Source organism: Manihot esculenta, chromosome 4 (assembly GCF_001659605.2).
Source record: "Manihot esculenta cultivar AM560-2 chromosome 4, M.esculenta_v8, whole genome shotgun sequence".
Taxonomy (NCBI): Eukaryota; Viridiplantae; Streptophyta; class Magnoliopsida; order Malpighiales; family Euphorbiaceae; genus Manihot; species Manihot esculenta.
This window is the reverse complement of record NC_035164.2, coordinates 25,197,988-25,221,062: the sequence shown is the minus strand read 5'-3', so window position 1 is coordinate 25,221,062 and position 23,075 is coordinate 25,197,988. Positions and strand designations below refer to the sequence as shown.

Sequence of the window (23,075 nt, the reverse complement as noted above, 5' to 3'; positions counted from 1 at the left end):
AAGTCACTAGGCAGTCTATCCCATATCACGGCAGAGAGGAGACCAGTGGTGAAGGAGTTTTACAAGCTCATTGATGAAGGTCTACAGTTGGAGATGTCTGGTACAGGTGCCTTGGTTGCTCAGATGAAAGTGACACCCGTGTTTCTGGAGCAGGTGGCTCAGAAACAGCATGAGGACCCAGAGTTAGTGAAGATTGCCAGGACTGTTCAGTCAGGCAAGGACAGCGAGTTCAGATTTGACAGTAAGGGGATCCTCCGCTATGGGAGTCGATTGTGTGTACCAGATGACATAGGGCTAAATGGAGACATTATGAGAGAGGCTCATAATGCAAAATACAGCATTCACCCCGGAACCACCAAAATGTATCAGGATCTGAAGAAAGTTTATTGGTGGCCAGCGATGAAGAAAGAAGTGGCACAGTTCGTGTCAGCCTGCGAAGTGTGTCAGAGGGTGAAGCTGGAACATCAGAAGCCGGCTGGAATGCTTAACCCGCTACCTATTCCAGAGTGGAAATGGGAGAATATAGCTATGGACTTCGTAGTGGGGTTACCGGCGACGTCCAACAGATTGGACTCCATATGGGTGATTGTGGACAGACTCACCAAATCTGCTCACTTCATCCCTGTTAGGAGTGGCTATTCTGTGGACAAGTTGGCGCAGGTGTATGTTGATGAGATAGTCAGACTGCATGGGGTTCCTGTTTCTATAGTGTCAGATAGAGGGCCCCAGTTCACCTCCAGGTTTTGGCGGAATCTGCAGGATGCCATGGGTACCAGGTTGGATTTTAGCACTGTCTTCCATCCACAGACAGACGGACAGTCAGAGAGGACCATCCAGACCATAGAAGATATGCTAAGAATGTGTGTGCTGGACTTTGGCGGTTCTTGGAGGCAGCATCTACCTTTGGTGGAGTTTGCCTACAATAACAGCCATCATGCTAGCATCGGGATGGCTCCATATGAAGCTTTATATGGAAGGAAGTGCAGGTCACCTGTTTGCTGGGAGGAAGTTGGAGAAAAGGCCTTGGCAGGGCCTGAGCTAGTAGAGATCACCAGTAGGGTGGTACCCTTAATCAGAGAAAGAATCAAGACTGCTGCAAGCAGACAGAAGAGTTATGCAGACATCCGCAGAAAGCAAGTAGAGTTTCAGGAGGGGGATCTGGTATTGCTTAAGGTGTCTCCAATGAAAGGAGTGGTTCGGTTCGGGAAGAAGGGTAAGCTGGCTCCGCGGTACATCGGACCCTTTGAAGTCCTGCAAAGGATTGGGAATGTATCGTACAAGTTGGATTTACCTGCTTCAATGAAGAGAATCCATCCGGTTTTCCATGTTTCTATATTGAGGAAATTTGTGTCAGATCCGGGCAAGGTTCTTAGTGAGCCTGATGTGGAGATCCAAGAGGATCTCACCTATGTTGAGCAGCCGGTACGGATCCTAGACACCCAGATCAGAAAGCTAAGAAACAAGGAAATCCCGATGGTGAAAGTCCTGTGGAACCACCACAATATGGAAGAATGCACTTGGGAGACACGGGAGTCCATGCTCCGGCAATATCCTCATCTCTTTTAAGGTTAGTCTCTATGTGTTTTATGTTGTATGCCTTGCATGTGCTAGTTGAGGAACATTCGGGGACGAATGTTCTTAAGGGGGGGAGAATGTAATACCCGGTTAGACTCCGGTATCGGAATTCCTACCGTCCGGTGGAATCTCGGATGTCGGAGACCCCTAGAAGGGTAAAAATCGCATTTTCATGAAATGTTTTAATGTTTTTGATGATTTTTAAGTAAAGAGGAAATGAGTTTTTGCATGAAAATAGCATTGGAGGAAAACTCAAGTTCGGCCGCCGAACCTCAAGTTCGGCCGCCGAACATGCATGCGTTGCGGGTGTGCTTTAGGCCCCCGAAAGCATAAGTGAGGGAAGTCCAGGTTCGGCCGCCGAACCCCAAGTTCGGCCGCCGAACATGGCATGCATGCGGAGGCACATTCGGCCCTCGAACGTGGTCTGGCCAGCCACTATAAAAGGGTCCCTTAGCCGAAAACGGGCGAGCTTTTTCCCCATTTTCGGCCAAGGTGAGCTCTTCGCCGTCCCTCACCCATCTTTGACGTCTTTCCTCTAAATCTTTCAAGATTTTCACTTGTTTTAACTTGGTTTTGAAGATTTAAGCTTTTGAGCAAAGTTTAGGAGCTTGGAGGTTCAAGAACCAAATCTCTCCCAACTTCGAGTTAGGTCGTCTCTCTCTCGATCTTCAAGAGGTAAGAGCCGATCTTAAGCTCATTGCATGTTTTAAGTAAGTTTTAAGTAGATCTATGGGTTAGAATGCATGTTTAGGTTATGGTTATGTTTATGGGTATAAATGTGTGTTCTTGAACAATGTGGATGCTTGATGTGTTGTAGATGGGGTTTATGATGGTTTGAGGCCCCTAGGAATATGTATGCTTGTGTTTGTGTGTTGTAGAATAGGTTTGATGCATGTTTGATAAGTTTGGAGGCGAAATGTGCATAGGGAGCCAAGTTTCTGCCCTTTGGCAGAAACCAGGTTCGGCAGCCGAAGGACTTTCGGCCGCCGAACATGGCTGGGGAGGCAGCCTTTCGGCTGCTGAAGCTTGCCCCCGAAAGGAGACTTTCGTCTCTGTCTGGCAGTTTCGGCCGCCGAAAGTGCCGCCGAACATGCATGAGTTTCGTCTCTGTCTGGGAGTTTCGGCCGCCGAAGGTGCCGCCGAACCTGCCTGACTTTCGGCTCTGGAGGGACTTTCGGCCGCCGAACCTGCCGCCGAAAGTGCCCTGTCCAGGCCTCCTTTGCATGTTTTTCTATGGTTGTTTCATGATGTTTTAGGGGGTTTTTGGGGAGTAGTTTATAGTTATGTTCTAGTATGTTTGGTCCCTCATTTGAGTCCACCTGTGTAGGTTCGGACCCGAGGAACCGAGGACCCCAGCAGTGAGTTCAGCTGCTTCGGTGTTGTCAGAGTCAGCCAGAGGTGAGTGGAACTAACTTAATCTTTTAAATTAAATGTTTTATCATGTTTCATGCATCATGATTATGCAATAGGATGATTGCATTAGTTTCACGAATATGCCGCATTGCATCAATTGTTGTTGATGTGGGTGAATGTTGGATGACCCAATTAGTCCATGACAGGAAGACCAGGACCCCATTCTACGGCCTGGCACAGAGTAAGGAAAGACCAGGACCCCATTCTACGGCCTGGCACGGTAATGGGACTCGAAGACCAGGAGCCCAGAGGAGGCCCTGGGATAATGGTAAGTAATGTATGTATGACAGGAAGACCAGGACCCCATGCTACGGCCTGGCACAGAGTTAGCTTGGACTAATTGGTGACAAGTTCACCCAACCCTTATGTGAATTGTCTGTGTTATGATGCATTTCATTGGAGCATAGTGTTAATATGTTTTATAGTTCTACTCACTGGGCTTTTAGCTCACCCCTCTCCCTTTACCCCCAGGCTTGCAGGTACGGTATAGTGCGGGAGTCCGGATAGAGTAAAGAAGTCATGCTTATGTAATAGCTAACAATGGACATGATCAAATTGTAATGTAAAAGTACAGTATAGTTATGTAAGGATGTTTATGGATGTTAGAGGTGTGCTTGACCATAGATGGTTGTTATCCCTTTTATTACATGATCTTAGAGATTTTATGATGTTTATGTAAACCAACTCAACATATGTTATGTCATCCCATTTGGGGGCATTGATGAGATCCCACTGAGGGATCAATGTTATGTTTATGTATATGCACAGGTTGAGTTTGGTTGATGTGTATGGAAAGAAAAGTTTTAATTTTTTTTGTATGTTGTTGATCATGTATGGGATTAAGCAGGTTCACAGGATGCATGTTAGGCTTGCTACGGGTCCCGGCGGCCTTAAGTCGACCCGGATCCTAGCGCCGGTAGCGGTCCGATTTTCGGGTCGTTACAGCTTCCTTGTCCTATGGCCTTGGACATGGCTTAGGTTTTTTTTTTTTTTTAAGGATCAACATTGGGCAAGACTCGCCTTGTGGTCCTTTATGATCACTTTTGATGAGTGGGATCTTCACCTGAATAGTCTAGCGGAACCCGCCTTGTGACCTAACCTAACATAACTAGTCTTATAGTCTTATTTAGTGAGACCAATGGCCGAATGGTCTGGCGGAACCTGCCTTGTGACCTAGCCTAGCAGAACCTGTCTTGTGGCCTTATTTAGTAGGATCAATTTCTGGATGGTCTGGAGGAACTCGCCTTATGACCTGGCCTAGTGGAACCCACCTTATGGCCCCTTCTTGTCTCCTCAATCTCTTTTTTTTTTTTTTTTTTGAGGAAGGTAATCCCATCATTCCTTATTACTGAAGAACACAATATACAAAAATATCTCGTTAACTTTTTTATTGAAAGAATTACATTACAAATATATCGAGAGTGGGGAATCACTCAGTTCTCCAACTTGGCTAGCTTATAAAACTTCTGGGTGAATGACCTCTGAGACTTAAAAGGTCTTTTTCAACTTACTGGACTGGTAATTACATCTGGAGTCTACTTAATTTCCCTGATCATTCCTAGGTCCTTCCATTCTTATATGTATGACCTTTATAGGTTCTTGATCAGGGGTGATTTTGGGAGTTGTTTTCTCGGGCTCAGGTCTCCTTTCTTTCCTGCCCTTCCTGGTGAATTTTCAAAGAGTGTCGTCCCTTATTAGCCTCTCGATCTCATCCTTTAGTTGCTGACATTCTTCTATCATATGACCATGATCTTTGTGGAAGCGACAGTACTTTGTCCTATCTCATTTCTCTGCTTTCTCAAGGTTGAGCTTGGGCAGCCACTTGATTTCTTTATTATTTTTTCTGATCCACATTAAAATACGAGTCCATAAGTCATTTAACGGAGTATAATTCTTATACTTACTTTAATCATCCCTCCTTCAAGAGATGGGATAACTCCTATGATCTCCTTCATGTCCTCGCCTCTCGGGCTTTTGACTTTGCTTTTGATTCGCTCTTTTGTCCTCTTTTAACGCTTGGATTTCATCATTCAGCCTAATATACTTTTGAGCTTTATCTATCAACTGTTGATACGTTGTGACTAGATTTTTAATTAAGGAGTCCATGAATTTTATATTGCGGGTTCCTTTCTTCAATGCTGCATACGTTGTCTCATGATGTAAATCTTCCACTTGTATGGCTTCAGCATTAAACCGTGAGATAAAACTCCTTAAAAACTCATCCTCTTCTTGGCGGATCTTTCATAAGTCAAAGGAAAACTTTTTAGGAAGTATGCAAGTAATAAATTTGGATTTAAATAATATAGCAAACTGTGTAAAGTTTTGAATTAAACCTGGGCTTAGATGTTGGTACCATTTCTGAGTGAAACTTGTAAGTGTTGATAGAAACATTTGGCACAATACAAAATTGTTAACATCATGAAGCTACATGTTGTCCTGAATATCGCTAGGTGGCTTTTGGGATCTGCTATTCCATCATATTTGTCCAAGCTAGGCATTTTGAACTTGGTTGGAAAGGTTTCTGCTAAAATTTCTTCTAAAAGAGGCGAGGCACCATCTAGACCGAAATCCTCCTCTTGTTCCTTTTGGTACATTTGCACAGTTCGTACTAGTTTTCAATCAATAGTAGTTTTCAATCTATGCCTTTTGAAGCTTCCTCTTATTCATCTTCGGGCTCAGCCTTTTCTTTAGACTGTCTTTCGGGCGCTTCTGTTTGAGCCCTTAGGGTGTCTACAAAGGCTTCCTCCCTTCTTTCGGGAGCCAAGTTTGATGCCTCCTCCCGAGCCTTATACTATCCGAGAGTAGCCTGCAGCTTTTGGATGTACTGAAGTATCTGTTCACTGTTTAAATTATTGAGGTCTGCTTCATTGACCATTGGAGGCATGTTTTCTCTATTTTCAAGGGTAGAAGAAATGAAGACACCCTCGTTGGTAGCAATATTAGCAGCAGCTCGTGAACTATAGGCCATTTAGAGAGTGAAAAAAGAGAGAGAGATTTCTCTTCGAGAGAATGAGTAGAAGACTGGACGTAATCCAAATGAATAAGGAGGATTCAAGGGATTTCCCAACAACAAACTAAATGATATTGCATATATTAGACTGATGAAGTAACCGAAAGGAAGCTACATTGTGCTTGGCTTAGACCTGTAAAGAAGAGAATGTGAGGTGATGGTGGATGCCCACAGCAGCCACTCCGACGCTCAAGTTAGTATACTACGAAATAGAAAAAATGTAATGAATATCTTAGAACTTGAATGGTCTCAGAGAATAGCATACCTTTACCTCTATGATTCTTCTCCTTTTATATTATAAGAAGGTGGAGATAAATATGGCATTTTTCGATAATCCGGCAGTGATGCGACCGATTACTTGATATGGAATATCGTCAACTAGTATGTTGGTAATCCTGCGATTACAGGCGTGATGAAATATGTCGGATTGTATTTGATAACAATAATTTTGTATCGAAACTCGCCTTGTCGAGAAAAAAGTGGGTTTTTGAGGATGAATATGGTGTTTAAGGTCTTCGAGTATTTCTTTTCTCAGGTCGGATTGCATTTTTTATTTATCAGATTCTTGCCACTAGACTTTGTCTTGTGGTAACAGTTTATATTTTATTTTGGGCGATTGTGATATAGCATCACACATTAAAAAAATAATGTGGTTTTTATATAAAAAGTGGTCTAATTAAATACATACGTGTATATATTGTAAGCATTTGGTCTCCATAATTACCAGGAATTGCGCTATGAAATCAAATCGGAGTTCTGCCCAAAATGGAGACCATATGGAAGATATATTTCATAATTAGCCGAGTAAAATAGCATTTTACATAAAAAGAATATTTTCAAAAGAAGATATATTTTTAATACAAGTTATTTTTTAAAAATAAATGAAGTCTAAGATATTAGAGATTAATTTGTAAGTATAGAGACTTATTAATAATTATAATATTTAAGAGATAATTTATAAAAATATAAGAATTAATTTTAACTAAAATTATAAAGTTTAAATTAAAAAATTATTTTATTAATCAAACAAAATTTAAAAATATAAATTTAAAAAATATAGAAATTAAATGGAAGGTTTCATTAAATGTATGAGTAAATTATAATTTAACTATAATATTTAACCTGATTTGACGCAAAGACTTATCACTATAAAAAATTTCAAGATTATTAACGGATTTTTCCATTAGTAATCCTATAAAAATTCATTGGTAAACGAATTACCAACGGATTATTAACGAATTACAATCCGTTATTAAAAAGCTCGTTGGTAAATTTTTACCAACGACTTTCAAATCCGTTAGTAATACCAACGAATTTACTAATAGAATTTTCGTTATTATTACTAACGGATTTTAAATTCAAAAAAATAATTTATTAACAGATTTAAATCCGTTGGTAAATCCGTTAGTAAATTATCAACAGATTGAAATCCGTTAGTAAATCTACTAAAAATTTAAATAATTTTAAAATAATTATTATTTCGATTAGATAATAAATTTTATTATTAATATTATTTTTTATTAATTCAATAAGATTTAAAATTATATTATTATTGTTACTAAATTTTTAATTTATGTACAATATTTATTAGAAATATATAGAAAGTGGAAATAAGAGAAAAGTAAATGAGAGAAAAGTAAATGAGAGAAAAAGATAAAAAAAAGAAAGAAAGAAAAAAGAGAAAATGATTAGAGAAGAAAATAAATGAAGAGAAAATAATAGAAAAAATATAGATAGAAAGAAAATGATAGAAGAAAATAATATGAAAGAAAATAATATGATATAAATGATAATTATAGAGAAAATGAAGAATAAGAGAATAATGGGAAAAAAAATAATGAAAAAGAAAATGGAGTAAGTGAAAGGAAAATTATGGAGGAAAATAAAGAAAATAATAGAAGAGGAAAGAGAATGAGATTAAAAAAAAAGGATAAGAAATGAAAGGAAAATAATAGAAAAAAAATGAGAAGAAAAAAAAAAGAGATAATTATAGAGAGAATGAAGAATAAGAGAAAAAAGGGAAGAAAATAATGGAAAAGAAAATGAAGAAAGTGCAAGGAAAATTATGGAGGAAAATAAAGAAAATAATAGAATGGAAGAGAATGAGATAAAAAATGATGTGAGATGAAAGGAAAATAATAGAAAAAAAATGAGAAGAAAAAAATGAGATAAGAAAGTGAAACGAAAGAAAGTAATAGAAAAAGAAAGAAAATGAAAGAAATAAAAATAATAAAATGAATGAATGATAAAAGGAGAAGATGTGGTATTATATTTATAAATATGAATTATTAACGGATTTATTAACGGATTTGAATCCGTTACTAAATTTTGAAAATAAAAGCGGGCCTTTTTCTCAAGAATTACCAACGAATTTGAAATCCGTTAGTAAATCCGTTGGTAATTGAATTGAATTTACCAACGGATTATTAACGGATTTCAAATCTGTTAATAAATTCAAGACTTTTTTTTACATATTAATTAAATGATAAAATTTAGTAACGGATTTTCAAATTTCAAATCCGTTATTAATTTTTTAAACACATTACTAACGGATTTAGAGTCCGTTAGTAATTTAAACACTTTTTTAAATTTATTAACAGATTGAAATCTATTAGTGAATTACCAACGGATTTACTAACGAATTTTAAGTCCGTTAGTAAATTTCAACACTAATTATTTTATATATTTATAAATTACCAACGGATTTTGAAATCCGTTAATAATACTAATAGATTATCAATGGATTTGAAATCCGTTGACAAATTTCTACATAAAATTTTTTATATTAAAATTTACTAACGGATTTTCAAAATTCGTTAATAAATTTCTTAAAATTACTAACGGATGAAAATCCATTAGTAAAATCCGTTGGTAAACTATAACTTTCTTGTAATGTATTTTACTAATAACATAAAGGGTGAGGTTTGAAACAAAACCCTAAAATCAAATGTTATACCTCTTAACCAACCAATTTAGACAGACTTCGCATAAAATACTTAAATATTTGCATAACAACCACATGTCTAAAACCTAAAACACCACCTTTCATAATTAACATATAATTCCTTTATTTTCATTCGTTATTTAGCTATTATCCATCAGCTAAAGTTTTGCTTTCTGGTACACCTTTTGAATCTAACCAAAACCAATTCTCTTTATTGTTTGTTTTATTTCCATTTCCTTTGTTATTTTTTTACTTATCCTCTCCTCTCTTCATAAAAAAACGAATTAAGAAGAGAAGAGTATAAATAGACTCTAAAAAATTTGATAATGAAATCATTGTGATTCATTGGTTGATGCATATAATTGAAGAGGGAAGAGAGAAAAGAATCTTGATACTCTATTTGGATAATTTAGGAGAAGGGAAAGAAAATAAATAAGGAAAAACAATTTTATTTTCATCTCAGTATTTTCCAATTTGGTATTTTTGGATAAGTAGAAGATGGAAATGAAAATAATATTTATTTTTTGTAAAAAATAATTTCACATTTTTTAATGTAAAATTCCTACTTTTTTATCATTTTCCCTCCAATTTGGAAACAAAATAAGTGGAGGAAAATAAAAGGTTATTTTCCTTTCCCTCTTTATTTTTCTCTCATTTCCCAAACAATGTAAAGTGAAAACCTCTCTTATTTTCTACCATTTATTTTCCTTCCCTTTCATTTTACCCACATCCAAACAAGAGGTGAAGAGCTTAATTAGAGCCGAGGAGGATCAAAGGGTACCACCAAATCAAGAACTGTATGAAAAAGGTGAACTTGCTTCTTTGTGGGATGGATGATCATTACCTGCTTCAACAACATTATCTTCTTTCTCTCCAATATTGCTTAGCAAATCCTTTATGTATAACAATGACCCTCCAACTCCTTTCATGTCTCCCTATAGCCATGTCTCTCTCTCATTCTCTCTTTTTCTCTAACAAAAAATCTCTTGAAAAATCTAAATAGATCTATTCAAATCTCCTCGAATCATGCATATCTCTTATGAACAATGTAAATTCTTTAATACCAAGTGATATAAAACTAGTGAACAAAGCACGATCAATAAAAGACACTGTAAAATGAATTGATTGAAATTGCATTGTACACTTCACTATTCAATTTAAAATTGGATTTTATTGTATTGTGTAAACTGCATTTCAGTCCTTTCTGTTTAATGAAAGATTTACTTTAGTTTCTATACTTTTAAAATTTATAATTTAGTTCTTCACAATTAAAAAAACTACAATTTTAGTTCTTACCATTAGAATTAGAGTTAACTTGACGTTAATTTTTATAAAAGGACCAAAATATCCTTAGAGAGAAAATAATTCAATAAGCCTTCTCATGGCCGACACTAGAAGGTCCAGCGTCGCAGCCACGAATAACGCAATAGGTCCAGCATTTGAAGAGTGTCTATCTTTAGCGAAGGTAGGCGTGTGTGGTGATTGCACGCTGAAGCTAGTTACTTTGAGGTTGCAGGAGGAGAGACATGCTGTGCAATTCTAGTAGATCGTGTATGCCTTCACGATGTCGCTTATTTCAAGACTCACATGTCCTTCTAGTGTCCCATCATTAGTGATGCCTGCATGAGGTGGTGTCGTTGACTCATGGGGCATACACCTGCTATGGCAGTCTATAAAATCGAGAGGAATTGGTCTGCTCTCAATTCTCATTGACAAAAAAAATGGAGTGGTCGCAAACGGAAGAGCAAGGGTTGTTTGGCTTTCGGTGACTGCTAATGCCCGACCAGGACATACTGTCGATTGTCGCACGTCAACATGGCACACCGTCGAGCTTAGGGGTTAGTTGGATCACGATGATGGTGTTCATTATGAATCCAACTATGCAATATTCAATAAATTCAATATTTAGTAATTTAGTTTTTTGATTTCCTTTCTGCAGATTTAAGAATTCTAAAAATATTTTAATTTTTTTTATAAAAGTTAACAGCAAGTTAATTATAATTCTAATGGTAGGAACTAAATTATAATTTTTTCAATTGTTAAGAACTAAATTATAAATTTTTAAAAATACAGAGATAAAAATAAATATTTCATTAAATTAGAGAGTTTAAATTATAATTTACCCTATTATATTTATATAGATTAGACAATAATTTGGATATAAAAATTGTTACTCTCATACTTGGCCGTAAGGAAAAAAGAAAAAAAAAGACTAACAATGAGAAAAAGGCTAAAAAGTAACAGTTGCTCTATTCAATCCACGAAATAAATTGAAAAAAAAATCCACGAAATAAAATTATAAGTATATTTTAATGTAATAAAAAAATACTGGAGTATTTTAATTCCTTAGGGATAGGATAGAATTTTTCTATTTTTCTATTGTATTGTTATTTTCATTTAATTGTTCTAAACTCTAGAAATTTGGAATTCGGGTTCGGGTGTTTGACCCATTTAGAGCAGTTTAAATTGGGTTTTCTCCATCAATTGTGCCGCACACGGTAGGATCATTAACAGAACCATGACGTCGGAGAAGAAGAAATCCAAAGCTAAACGAACGTTGCAGGAGGTGAAAACCCTAGGGCAGCAGCTCCTCTCTTCAAGAACTCACATCAACAATCTCCCTCTCCTTCTCTCCTTCGTCTCCCCAAACTTCCCTCCTCAATATGTTCTCGAGTCTCTTCTCTCTCTACAGTCCTTCTTTACAACTCTCCTCCCCTCCCTCCCATCTTCTTTCAAGAGTACCAAAACAACGTCAGAAGAAGATGACGCTGAGCTTATTTATCGGACTTGGTTACGCTCTAAGTTCGATGACTTAGTTAGGTCGCTTATCGATCTTCTTCTGTCGGAGCAGGTGGATGAAGCTTTGCGAGTGAGTTCTTTGTTTCTATTTTTATTTTTTGAATTTTATCACCTTTGAAGCTGATACCAATTTGAATTTTGCTTTTGAAATGAAGCAACTCGTGTTAGATTCGCTTATGGAATTCGTGAAAGTGGGGAATGGGGGAAGATTTCATTCGGCCATATATCACAGATTGCTTCATAACATTGTAAGTTTGTTACTTGCTTTAGATTCTGTATTTGATCAGCTCTTGATAATCTCTTTTTTGCTTGCAGCTTCACTCCTCAACACCAGTTGATCTGGTTTTAGACTCGCTTGCGTCCAAGTACTTCAAGTACATTGATATCCGGTATTTTCAGGCCATTGATAAATTTAAGGATTTGAATGGTTTAAATTTTCTTTTTGGGGTCTGGATGAGTGTTGATATTTGGGTTTTGCTAAACTATTAGTTACCATTGGACTCTGACATTTCATACTACTTAAGATGGCAAGAAATTCATGTTATTTAACTGCTTATCTTGCTTTTTTTTTTTTCTTCTTACTTATTTTCTTGTGATTGGTACAGTTATTTTACCTACATTAGCCTTGCAAAGCTTGCTAAAACTTTGGACTCGAAAGACAATCCTGGTATTTTTTTTAGCCATGCTCTTTATTGTAATCCCTTTTTTTTTCTGGTTGTGGTACCAGTTTTATCTGATTGATTCTATCCCACTGCTAGACGACAAGACTAAGAGTGCTGATCTACATGAGAGTCATTCAAGGGCAAGGTTAGAATGGCCTAATTGCAAAAGCGCTTGATTTTCTTTTCTTATTTCTTCCTCTAAATCTACTTCAGTCTCAATTTGATTTATGAATCTATTGTCAGATATAGTACACTGATCTATTATTCAAGTTACTCTTTCAGAATTGAGGATTAGTAAGGCTACAATCAGTTCTTCCATATCTAATAGGATGTCTTGAATCGTCTGTTGCTATCTGCATTCAATACCATCCGTCATTCATGTTGGCCTCTTTGATTTATTTTGAGCATTGTAGTATTGTACAATTAGATGATGGAGCAAAGGTTGATTTTTTTCCTTTTATATCTGTTTATATGTTGCAAATATTTTCAATAATTAACATGTGGCTTTGACATTTGTTGCTATGATTTGTATAAACTCTACTATGCTGCTTGACTGTTGTTTAATCTTTCTTGTTTGTTTTCTTATTTTTCAGTAGAGACAATCGCCAAAAATACTCACTACTTTTAAGTTTGTTGCAATTACACCATATATTTTTTTTTTGTCAATTAAATCATAACCTTTTAAAGTTGCTCCAAATAACACAATCATTACTTTTAAAATTGCCACGTCACTAGCCATGTTACTGTTAGTAAAGTTTAGAGTTAATCCCAAAAAAAAATTATCATTTACTTGTGTTGCAATTCTACTCTTTGCTTTTATTTTTTGCCAATTAAACTTTGTACTTCTAATGTTTGATCAAATGCATTCTACCGTTACCCGTATGGTTGGAGACTAACAAAATTACTAAGTCATCTTTTTCACAATTAAATGTATTTAAAATTTTCTTTTTATATTATTATTCATTTTTTTATTTTTTATCAATAATTTTAGGATAATAATTTGTCTTGATCTTATTTTGACTAAAGTAATTTTCCATCGATTTTTCTTATTAAGAAAATAAACTTATTAAATATATTAGTTATGAAATGTTAAAAATTAATTTAAAATAATATTTAGCAGGATTTAGTTTTAATAATGTCAAAATGATAAAATCAATTTTATTAGGGTGCTTTTTCTAAATTATTTTTTAACTCTCAAGCGTAATTTTATATTATTATTCAAGGTACATTTGGAGTAATTTTATAAGGTCAGGATTTAATTGGTGAAAATATAGTATAGGGTGTAAAAGTACATGGTATTTTTGGTGATCGTCTCTTTTAAATAATATAAATTGTTTGAGGTGTATCCATTTCAATCGTAATTGTTTTGTTGCAGCATGGATCTCTGTATTCACAGGATACATTATATCATCTCACTCATTCCCCCTCTAGAAGATGCAAAAGAGAATTCTGATTATGAGATGTGGAGTGGCCCAGGTGATTGCCTTTGTGCCTAATATAGTAATATTACTTTGTTCAGCTGTTTTGGGATCATTCTATTCATGCATATATATATATATATATATATATATATTCACACACATGCAATATTCAATCCCCACACAGAAAATGGAGATGCAAATTTAGACTAGTTCATAATTTCAGAAGCTTAAAAAGATGTTCAGCAACTTGTTTGCCCCTAAACTTCATTTTACAAACTTCATGCTTTGATATAATTTTAAATTTGATAATTTTTGCACTTTGCAGAATTCTCATCCAAAAAAAGCGAGTCTAAGACACAGAATAAGGATAATGTAAGTTATCACTTCTTATTCATGCAGTTTCTCTGTGCATTTTCATTTTCAAATTTTCCTTTTCATGTTTGTTCTCTGTATTTAGCTTTTTGTGCCTGCAATCTGTTCAGGGTTTGTCTGCTGCCAATATCAGCAAAAAGATGAAATTAAAGTTTACGAAGGCATGGATTTCATTTCTTAGGTTACCACTTCCAGTTGATGTGTACAAGGAGGTAAGATGTTGGAGAGGGCAGGGTTAAATGATTTGTTGGGCTTAAGACTTTCTACTTTTCCTCCCCATGCTTGAGTTTAAACAAAATTCTCTCAAATGCCAATGGATGTTTTACTGGGTTCTTGGTTTGAATTGGAAAGGTGGATTAGGGCAGGGCAGGGCAGGATTGAACTAGGTCTTAAGCATTGGAGACTATAAATCCTATAATACTGTCCCAGTGTTTATTTATGTAGTGCATGAAACTTAATCTTATGTTCATTAATTGAGTATTCTAAAAAACTTGATATTACTGTATACTTAAAACGGAAGCGCCCAATGTTTAACATTGGTTCTGCAACTACTTGGGCCCTTGCTCCCCAGTTTGAGCTTGCCAAGGAATATGCTGTATTTGGCAGCTTGTTTCGACCTACTGAACCTTCTAAATTGAGCAAGCATTACTCATGAACTTAATCAGTCTAAGTTCCCATGTCCAGGGGCAAGCTTTAGCCCTTTTTTCTTTTTGGTGATGTTTTCATTATTTTGTTTTTTCTATCAGCGTTGCTTTTCTAACAGGAATTAGCTTACTTCTGACTTTCCTTTCATTCATCTCGCATGGGAAGTTTTCTTTTGCCTCATGCACAATGTTAGCAACTCAGCTTAACTTGATATGTATCGAGTGAATGTTTGGTATCGAATTTTTTTATGCTAGCTTATCTTTTCCATTATTGCTTTTTAATCTAAGCTTTTATCATTCACCATAAAATAGTTGTTAAAGATTCAGGCTCCAGGTGCAATAGGCTCAAAGTTATAGCATCAAGAGGTAGCTGCTCACACTCTGGTGTGCGCCTTTTGTCGTAGGAAAACACCTCAGATGTGGAAGACTTGCACCTAGGGCTTCCTTTGATACATTTATACTTTATTTGTTTTTCCTTTTTATAATTTCATGAAGATCAAATCAATAATTCAATATCATTTGATGTGATTTATAAGTCGGCTTACCATAGGCTCATCCACACGAGATCACAAAAAATTAGGGTGGGGGGGGGGGAAGAAACAGCAGACTTGATGTTGAAAGCTTAGGATTTTTATTTTGTTCTCTGGCCAGAAGAAGCAAGATTAAGCTTAGCAATTCAAGTTCCTTTTGGATGCTGTATGTGAAGATGATAATTTATCTTGGATGCGGTTGCTAAAGCTGTTGGATTTGGATAGAATGTCCATAGTACTATATCACCAAAAGACAAAAATTCTGTCTGTATACACACCAATTGCTAGGCCTAAGGAATTGGCAAAAGCATCATCTCCTAACTTGAGAGCCAATATCGTTCTAGAACTTAGAGATGAGGGCGAAGAGGGCATTGAGTAGTCTTGATGAGGAAGATGAGATGAGTATTAAGGTGGATGGAGAAGAGAACTTTGTAGTTTTGAAGATGATGGAGATGGACATGGACATGGATTCCATGTTTCTTGAAGAGGATAGAGTGGTAGTCATTTAATTGTTTTAAGTTATGTCGCAATTTTAGCAACTAGTACAGAGGTAGGCTTTATGTTTGTTTGGATATCAATACCTTAGTGGTAAAACTTAAATTTGTCTGCTGTTATTATGGTAGTCTTTAATGGTGCTTGCATTTTGGCGTTATTCAAGATTGCATTGGACTATTCTATATTTGACAGACCTCATGTTGGTCAGGTGCGAGCCTATGACTTGTGCCTAGGTCCCAAGGCTTCTTTGCATCTTCATGTGTTTTTACCTTGAATAGCTGTGCTTAAATATTAATGTTTAAATTTATTGCTTATGTGATGTCAGCTCACTTGGAAAATTTGTTATCATAAAATATTTTTTTACATTATACTATGTTTTTTGCTCACCTGGCTGATTTATTCTCAGGTTCTTATTTCTCTGCATCAGGCAGTCATTCCTTACATCTCTAATCCGGTCATGTTATGGTATGCTATTATTTCATTTGCTTTCTTCTAAAGGATATGGTGCCTCTTTCGTATACGTTAAATTCTGATTTGTATATAACAATATGCAGTGACTTCTTAACAAGATCATATGACATTGGTGGAGTTGTCAGTGTAATGGCCCTTAGCAGCCTCTTCATCCTCATGACTCAGCATGGCTTAGAGTATCCCAACTTCTATGAAAAACTATATGCGCTTTTGTTGCCTTCTGTATTTATGGCGAAACATAGGGCAAAATTTTTTGAGGTAATGCTGAATATAAACTTGAATGTGTCTTGTAGTGTTAAGTTTTTAATGATTAATTAGATTATCGTGTTTAGTGGTGTGGTACAATCAAAGCATAACAAATGACAGAAATTTCAAGTACTCCTCCAATATGCTAATAGATTCATGAGTAATACAGCTAAACATTGCATCCATTAATGTGTGCCGATCTAATTATATATTTGGTGGTTCACTTTGATAATCAGCTTCATCGAGTTTTCTATCCTGCGTGCTTAATCTTTCATGCTTTGAGGCTGGTTTCACCGATGTTGATGCGGAAGTGATTGTTATGGAATGTTTTGGAAGTTCAAATCATAAGTTCATAACAATTAGGACAAATGGACTTTGATATGCATTTTCATCTCTTGAAGTGTGTAGATGCCACAAACTGAGACGAGTAATATGAAGTCTTATGTGACGTTATATGGTTTCTTTAAAAGCTTTTTTATTGACATGCAATTTTCTTGACCCAGCTTCTTGACACTTGCCTAAAGTCACCACTTCTGCCAGCATATTTGGCTGCTGCATTTGCTAAGAAATTGAGCAGACTGTCGCTTTCAGTTCCTCCTTCTGGATCTGTGGTTATTATTGCGTTGATCCACAATCTCCTTCGGAGACACCCATCAATCAACTGTTTGGTGCACCGGGTAACATTATAGCATTATATTGTAAATAGCATCATGAACAATCTGTTTATTTATTTGTTTGAGTAGGCTTTTGAAAATCTGAAATCTGCTGTTCCTCGTACATATTCCTTCCTCATTTGATGATTAATATAGTCCATTTTGACGAAATTGAAGTTTTGATTTCTCCCTTGGTCTATAAGATATCCTTTTTTTTGGCATGTAAAAAAGGTAGTCACATTTTCTTCATGTATTTGAAGAGATGATGCCTTCATATCATTTTCTTTAAGAAAAGCATTTGACAAGTTCATGATGGATGTTTAGGTGCACGCTTCATTTATTTGTGTAATGATATGCATAGTCATGGTTGAATGTGATCTAGCTTGAGGATAGTTAAGATGGGAAGGATAAGATCTGACGTGGAAGATGAAATTTCAGAAGGTTATATTTATATGTATTTTTTTTTCTGTATTTTCTTTTCCATATCCCCAGGAAGATTGTAATGGAAGTGCAACAGACAATTCAGATGTGAAAGGGGAGAATGCTGGCAATGCAAATGATTCCAGAACTGGGAGTGGTGTTTCTGCCAAATATCTTGGTGTTGATCATTTTAACAATGAGGAAAGCAACCCTGTAAAGACTAATGCATTGAGTAAGTATTATTTTCAATTGACTTGAAATTCTTTTATTTGTAACAAATCCGCTCATTTGCAATTAACGGCAACTAACAATTCCTTATTCCCAAACTAGTTGGGGTTGGCCATGTGGGTCGTTTTTTGTTATTCAGATCTCTTTGAAGCCAATTCCACATAAATATTCAAAATTTATGTATTTTGGATACCACATCCCTCCACTTCATTTTAGTTTGACTTGGGCTTTGTTGGGTTGCATTCATATAAACCATTATCCATATGCACTTCTTTTCATTTAATTGGCTTGTTTAGTAAATACCTGGCGCCAGCAATGCATTTGAGCTGAGAAGACAATTTCTTCAAGGTAAACCTTAATGATGTGCATATTGAGTCTGATATTCTTCACTTGGTTTTTCTTCAAAAGCAGAGAAACAGCTTACAAGCAGCAGTTTTCCCTTTCTGATATTGTCTCATCATGATAAAACGTCTTTAAAGTCTAAATGATAAACATTGGTTTAATTAACATTTAAGACTGCAAGCCAAAATCTTGCACGTTCAATTGGACTGGATTCTATATCTCACATATCTAATACCTGTCATGTCAGTTATTAAAGTGCATTATTTTATACCCTTTTGATCTCGTATTTTGTTATTCTTGAAATTCTCCTGCATTTCCAAATATATATGTGCATTTCAGAGATGGATATGGAAAATGCTTCTCAAAGCCACATGCATTAACACTATTCTTCAAACAGGAAGTTCTTTATGGGAAATTGATACCCTTCGACACCACTACTGTCCACCTGTTTCAAGGTAAATATTTTATCATTAATGCATGGTAATCGAGGTAATTATATCTATACATGCCTCCTAATTTTCTTTTGTCTTCACAATTAGGTTTGTCCCCTCTCTCGAGATTGACTCGACCGCCAGAAACAAAACCACAGAGCTCAACATCAAAGATTTTAGTTCTAGTTCATATGGCACAATATTTGGAGAGGAGGTAATGGTATCATTTTTGTTTGTTATTTTGAAGAATATTAGTTTTAATGCATATGACCTCAAAATAAGCATTGATGTGCCTTTTTTTGGGGAGGGGGGGTCAAATTAATTTGATCAAGTTTAACTCTCCTTGGGAAATGTCATGCTGTCACTGGAATGAAGTATCTGAAAAATTTTTGAGGAAAGTTAAGTCCTTGTTTAATCATTTTTCCAAATTAAAAATTGAAAAACTAGATGCATGTTTGTTCGTCCATTTTTTTTATATTTTTTTTTGTTGAAAATTAGTCCTTGTTTAATCATTTTCCAATTTTTGGATGCTATTTCCTCTTTTTGGATATATTTTTTATTCGTGTTAAATAACTTTAATTTATATTTTATTGAAATACTAATAGATATTTGGAAAAATATCTTTCTAATATTTTAATTTGAACTTAAACTATACTAATTCATTAAGAAATAAAAAAAAAAAAAACAAATCTCATAAAAATAGGGAGAAAGGGCTGTTGTGACCCGAACCAAGTAGCAAAGTGTAAAATTATTTAGTTGTTCCCAATCAGTCTATCATCCAATGCTTGATGTAGTTGAGATGTATTTTCATAAATACATGAGAATGATAGTTGAAAAAAAAAATGTTGCTGGAATTTGAACCTAAGCAATCAACAATACAATGAAGAATGGAAAAGCATGTCTGTGTGCTCATTTTACATTGACAGGCGGCCCCTCATTGCAATAAACAGAAATGTAGAAAACAATATGAAGCAGATTTCCAAATATGTAAATTTCAAAAATTTTGCAATATTTTTTTTCTAATTTACTGTTGACCAAGCATATTGTTATTCTCAAATCAAGCTGTTGTGCTATTGTGACTCTGGGACGGCAATAGCTACAAACCTGCAACTTCTATGTGTTAACTTCTTTTTGTCAACCTAAATAAAAGCTGCAAATTCAGAGTTCAAATTATGTCAAATGTAGCAGATGGCTTGTTTTGTAAGACGTGGGATATAGCAGCATGATGGAGTTGCAGATTTGTTTCTGTTATTATAGAGAGAGAAAGCTGCTTTTAATTCCTTGGAAAACTTTTGAAGTTGATTATTTTTGGTTGTGCTTGGTGTCTAAATTGCAGCTGAGACGAAGAGTAAAACAGGTCCCGCTGGCATTTTATAAAGCAACACCCACCTTTTTGTTCTCGGAGTCTGATTTTCCTGGTTGGACATTCAACTATGAAGAAAGCATGGGAAACAAATTTGAAGAAAACGGTTGCAGTCCAGCAAAACGACAGCGGGTGTCGTGTTCATGAACCTGGGTGGTGATTGTCGCTTCGGAAAAGCCCGATTCGTTCTCAACATCTATCAACGATTTTGTTTTAGTTCTTTTTGTTTGAAATAACTGGCAGTTTAGAAGGTCCTCTCTGCGTCAATTTCACATGAGTAATTACTATTGATTGTACATTTCTTTTTGGTTGTGTAGGGTTCATGCTACTGTATTATTCAGCAAATTTTGATATTTATCTAATGAAAATTACTTGATGCGGGTTTATCTCAGCTGTTGTGCTTTTTCTGTATGCATGTATGTAGATTGGAGCTTGATTTATTATTATTATTATTATTTTATCTCGCACGATTTAATAAGAGTAAATAAAGATAAAAAGACTAATAATACCTTACAGAAATCTAATTAATGTTTTAGGAATAAGTATAAATTAAGAAATAAAATATTTAATAAAATATTAGGATAATAAAGCATTACTTATTTAAAAGTAAAAAAAAAATCTTAAAACAATAATTGGAAGAAACAGAAGTATTATTTTTCGATTGGGTCTGTATAAGGCTGTAAATGAGTTGATTAGAGCGTTAATACTTCATTTTGGAACTAAATCATATTAAGGGAAGTTTCAAATTCCAAAACAATTACAAACCGATTAAATTTGGAGTTTTTGAAAAGTTCCTTTTATAATTTTTTATGATTTCGATTCGTTAAATTTTTTTATCCTTTATATTTCTTTTAGTATGGATTTTCTTTTTTATTTTAAAGAATTGAATTTATTTATTTATTTATTCATTTTATAAATTAAATTAAATTTATTTTTCAAAAGATTTATTGAATTTTATTTTACTTTTTGCAAATAATTGATTTTAAACAGGAAAATTATAGTTACATTCTTACAATTTTCTAGTTTCCAGAGAAACCCAATCAGAAATGGGCTCAGTACGAATTATTTGTTTTGAATTGAGATTAGCAATATGCATTTTCTTGCATGTTAAAAGAAAAAAAAAAAGTAAAACCAAAAACAAAGGAAAAACATATAATTATATATACACAACAAAATACAAGTGGGATTCTCACAAAGGCCAAGATTTGTGCTTCAGCTCTAAGAGTCTGGACCACCTCTTATCCACAGAAGCTGTATTTTGTCCTCCAATTTCTGTGCCAACTGAAAATCAAGAAAAAGAAAAAAAAAAAAAAAAAGCTAGTTGGTGATTAATTGAAGCTGTGAAGAACAAGGATGAATGCCATATGAAAAATAAATAAATAAATAAATAATTATCTGAGAAGGGATGATTTGCAAATACATTGCTTATCAGAAAACTTACATTGTAATGTTGGCTCAGATCTGTCACAGGCCTCTGAGCATGTATCCTGTATAATATTAAATCACAAGGATTCAATAATAAAATATTTAATAATTAAAATTAATAAAAAATTAATTAATAAATATCATAAAATATTAAAACCAACTAATAAAATTTTTTCATACCACAATAATTAAACAGTAATTTTTCTATTAAAATCTAAGATGGAAATATACTTTGACAGAAGTGGTAAGCCTGATGGTGTCTTGTATTAATGAATCAAGGTTAGCTTCATACCCAGGCTTCACATAGATAACCTGCAAGATCAATCAGCCAACCCACCAGTGATTTTCGAGTATCATGAAATGAGAAACAAAGAGAAAGAGAGATTGCAGAGTTTTAGAGACTTAAAGATGGGTCGTCGCCTCCAATTTCTGGCAGTGTTATATCATCTTTTTGTCTATTAGAAGGCAAAATCCAGACATTGAAGTTGGTATCAATCTGACATCACAATACACAAACACGAAACTGTCGTAAAAGCCAACCACCTCGTAGTAGCCAAAAACATCACGTTCAATCTCGAGTGTTTTGAGTTCGAGACTTCTTAATGTGCTCTACATGAGCTAAGTCATAAGAAAAAAAGGTAAAGGGATTTGTGAGATAACAAAACCTCTCTGTTGTATGGAGAAGAGCAGATGCTACATTTTCTTGTGAAGAATGTGATGATCCTTCCATCCACTGAGAACCCAAAGCTCGCATGCTGCTTATATCAATCAAATTACTACAAATTAATAATAATTATTACCATTTTAAGAAAAAAAAAATTGACTTTTCTTTTTTTTATTATTAGTTTTAAATTATAAAGAGTGGGAATGACCTTTTGGACAGAAAGATTGATAGAAACGTCAGCATCTTTTTGTTCATCATCTTCGATCAAATCTTGCAAGTGTAGGTCTTGAAGAGAGAGCAAGTATTGAGAATTCCATTTTCCATGCCATCTCCCATCTCCTGTTGATATTGTTATCAAACGACGTGGCGTTTTGCTTCCTTTTTTTGTTGTCTGTCATAACAAACAGCAAGCCCCACAGTTATTAAATACAAATAAATCTCATTTCTCTATGCTAATGGAGAAAATGAATATATAGAGAAGAGTTGAGAGAATTACGAGTGAAAAGTCTTTCTTCCTTGAAAAAGCAATGGTTTTTGAATTAAACGACAGCAGATTGTGGGATCTTCTGACCGTTGGATGGCAGCTTCCAATGCTTTTGATGCTTCTTCCTGATACCAAATGCCCAACTTCTGCCATCTCTCTCTGTCTCTCAGAGGAAAGCTTATCTGAAGAATTGATTGGCAGCTGGTGAAGGAAGGAGGGATATTTTCCATTTAGTTCCAAATTTGGATAGAAATATCCATTTGGGTCCTTCTAAGATGTTTATGTTATATGCCTATGTGGTGTTCCTGGAGAATCTAAGCCGTTAGATCAGCATCTTAGACTACCTAAACATCATTTAATCGGATTACTAATCACACAATTCTTTTTTTTTTTTAGTTTCCGTAGTCACAAAATGAATAAAATTCATTTATATTATGGAGAAAACTATTGATATAATTTTTTAGAATTTATTCTTATTCTAAT

At 34.9% G+C, this 23,075-nt stretch overlaps 2 protein-coding genes across 3 annotated transcripts; one reads left to right on the top strand and one right to left on the bottom strand.

Moving 5' to 3' along the window:
* The first annotated feature begins 11,424 nt into the window (after nucleotides 1–11,424).
* LOC110613474 (protein NUCLEOLAR COMPLEX ASSOCIATED 4) lies at nucleotides 11,425–20,410 on the top strand. 2 transcript variants are annotated; one of them, XM_021754627.2, is made up of 15 exons: nucleotides 11,425–11,811; nucleotides 11,897–11,989; nucleotides 12,057–12,130; nucleotides 12,347–12,408; nucleotides 12,500–12,548; nucleotides 13,779–13,879; nucleotides 14,150–14,196; nucleotides 14,307–14,408; nucleotides 16,272–16,330; nucleotides 16,420–16,594; nucleotides 17,086–17,259; nucleotides 17,728–17,887; nucleotides 18,623–18,680; nucleotides 18,765–18,870; nucleotides 19,993–20,410. In XM_021754627.2, the coding sequence occupies exons 1-15, from the start codon at nucleotides 11,461–11,463 to the stop codon at nucleotides 20,164–20,166; spliced, it is 1,785 nt and encodes a 594-aa protein (XP_021610319.1). In that variant the 5' UTR covers nucleotides 11,425–11,460; the 3' UTR covers nucleotides 20,167–20,410. The 2 variants fall into 2 exon arrangements, 1 of the variants encoding a protein (XP_021610319.1); XR_006350456.1 differs by lacking the exon at nucleotides 19,993–20,410 and having other exon boundaries at nucleotides 18,565–18,680; nucleotides 18,765–18,803.
* A 661-nt stretch (nucleotides 20,411–21,071) lies between these two features.
* Nucleotides 21,072–22,834, bottom strand: LOC110612596 (large ribosomal RNA subunit accumulation protein YCED homolog 2, chloroplastic). Its single transcript, XM_021753375.2, has 7 exons — nucleotides 22,605–22,834; nucleotides 22,317–22,499; nucleotides 22,110–22,199; nucleotides 21,851–21,940; nucleotides 21,676–21,756; nucleotides 21,461–21,506; nucleotides 21,072–21,300 (listed from the first exon to the last, which is right to left on the bottom strand). Exons 1-7 carry the CDS (start codon nucleotides 22,743–22,745, stop codon nucleotides 21,209–21,211), a joined length of 723 nt encoding a protein of 240 aa, XP_021609067.2. The 5' UTR covers nucleotides 22,746–22,834; the 3' UTR covers nucleotides 21,072–21,208.
* Between the last annotated feature and the right edge of the window lie 241 nt (nucleotides 22,835–23,075).

Excerpts from the sequence above, each read along its gene's own strand:
- LOC110612596 (XM_021753375.2), bottom strand. The coding sequence starts at position 22,745 with ATGGCAGAAGTTGGGCATTTGGTATCAGGAAGAAGCATCAAAAGCATT. Across the intron at positions 21,941-22,109 it reads CTTCTCCATACAACAGAGAG|ATTGATACCAACTTCAATGT; the intron begins GTTTTGTTATCT and ends TTGTGATGTCAG. Across the intron at positions 21,507-21,675 it reads GGCTTACCACTTCTGTCAAA|GATACATGCTCAGAGGCCTG; the intron begins GTATATTTCCAT and ends AATATTATACAG.
- LOC110613474 (XM_021754627.2), top strand. The coding sequence starts at position 11,461 with ATGACGTCGGAGAAGAAGAAATCCAAAGCTAAACGAACGTTGCAGGAG. Across the intron at positions 13,880-14,149 it reads TGAGATGTGGAGTGGCCCAG|AATTCTCATCCAAAAAAAGC; the intron begins GTGATTGCCTTT and ends TGCACTTTGCAG. Across the intron at positions 17,260-17,727 it reads TCAACTGTTTGGTGCACCGG|GAAGATTGTAATGGAAGTGC; the intron begins GTAACATTATAG and ends CCATATCCCCAG.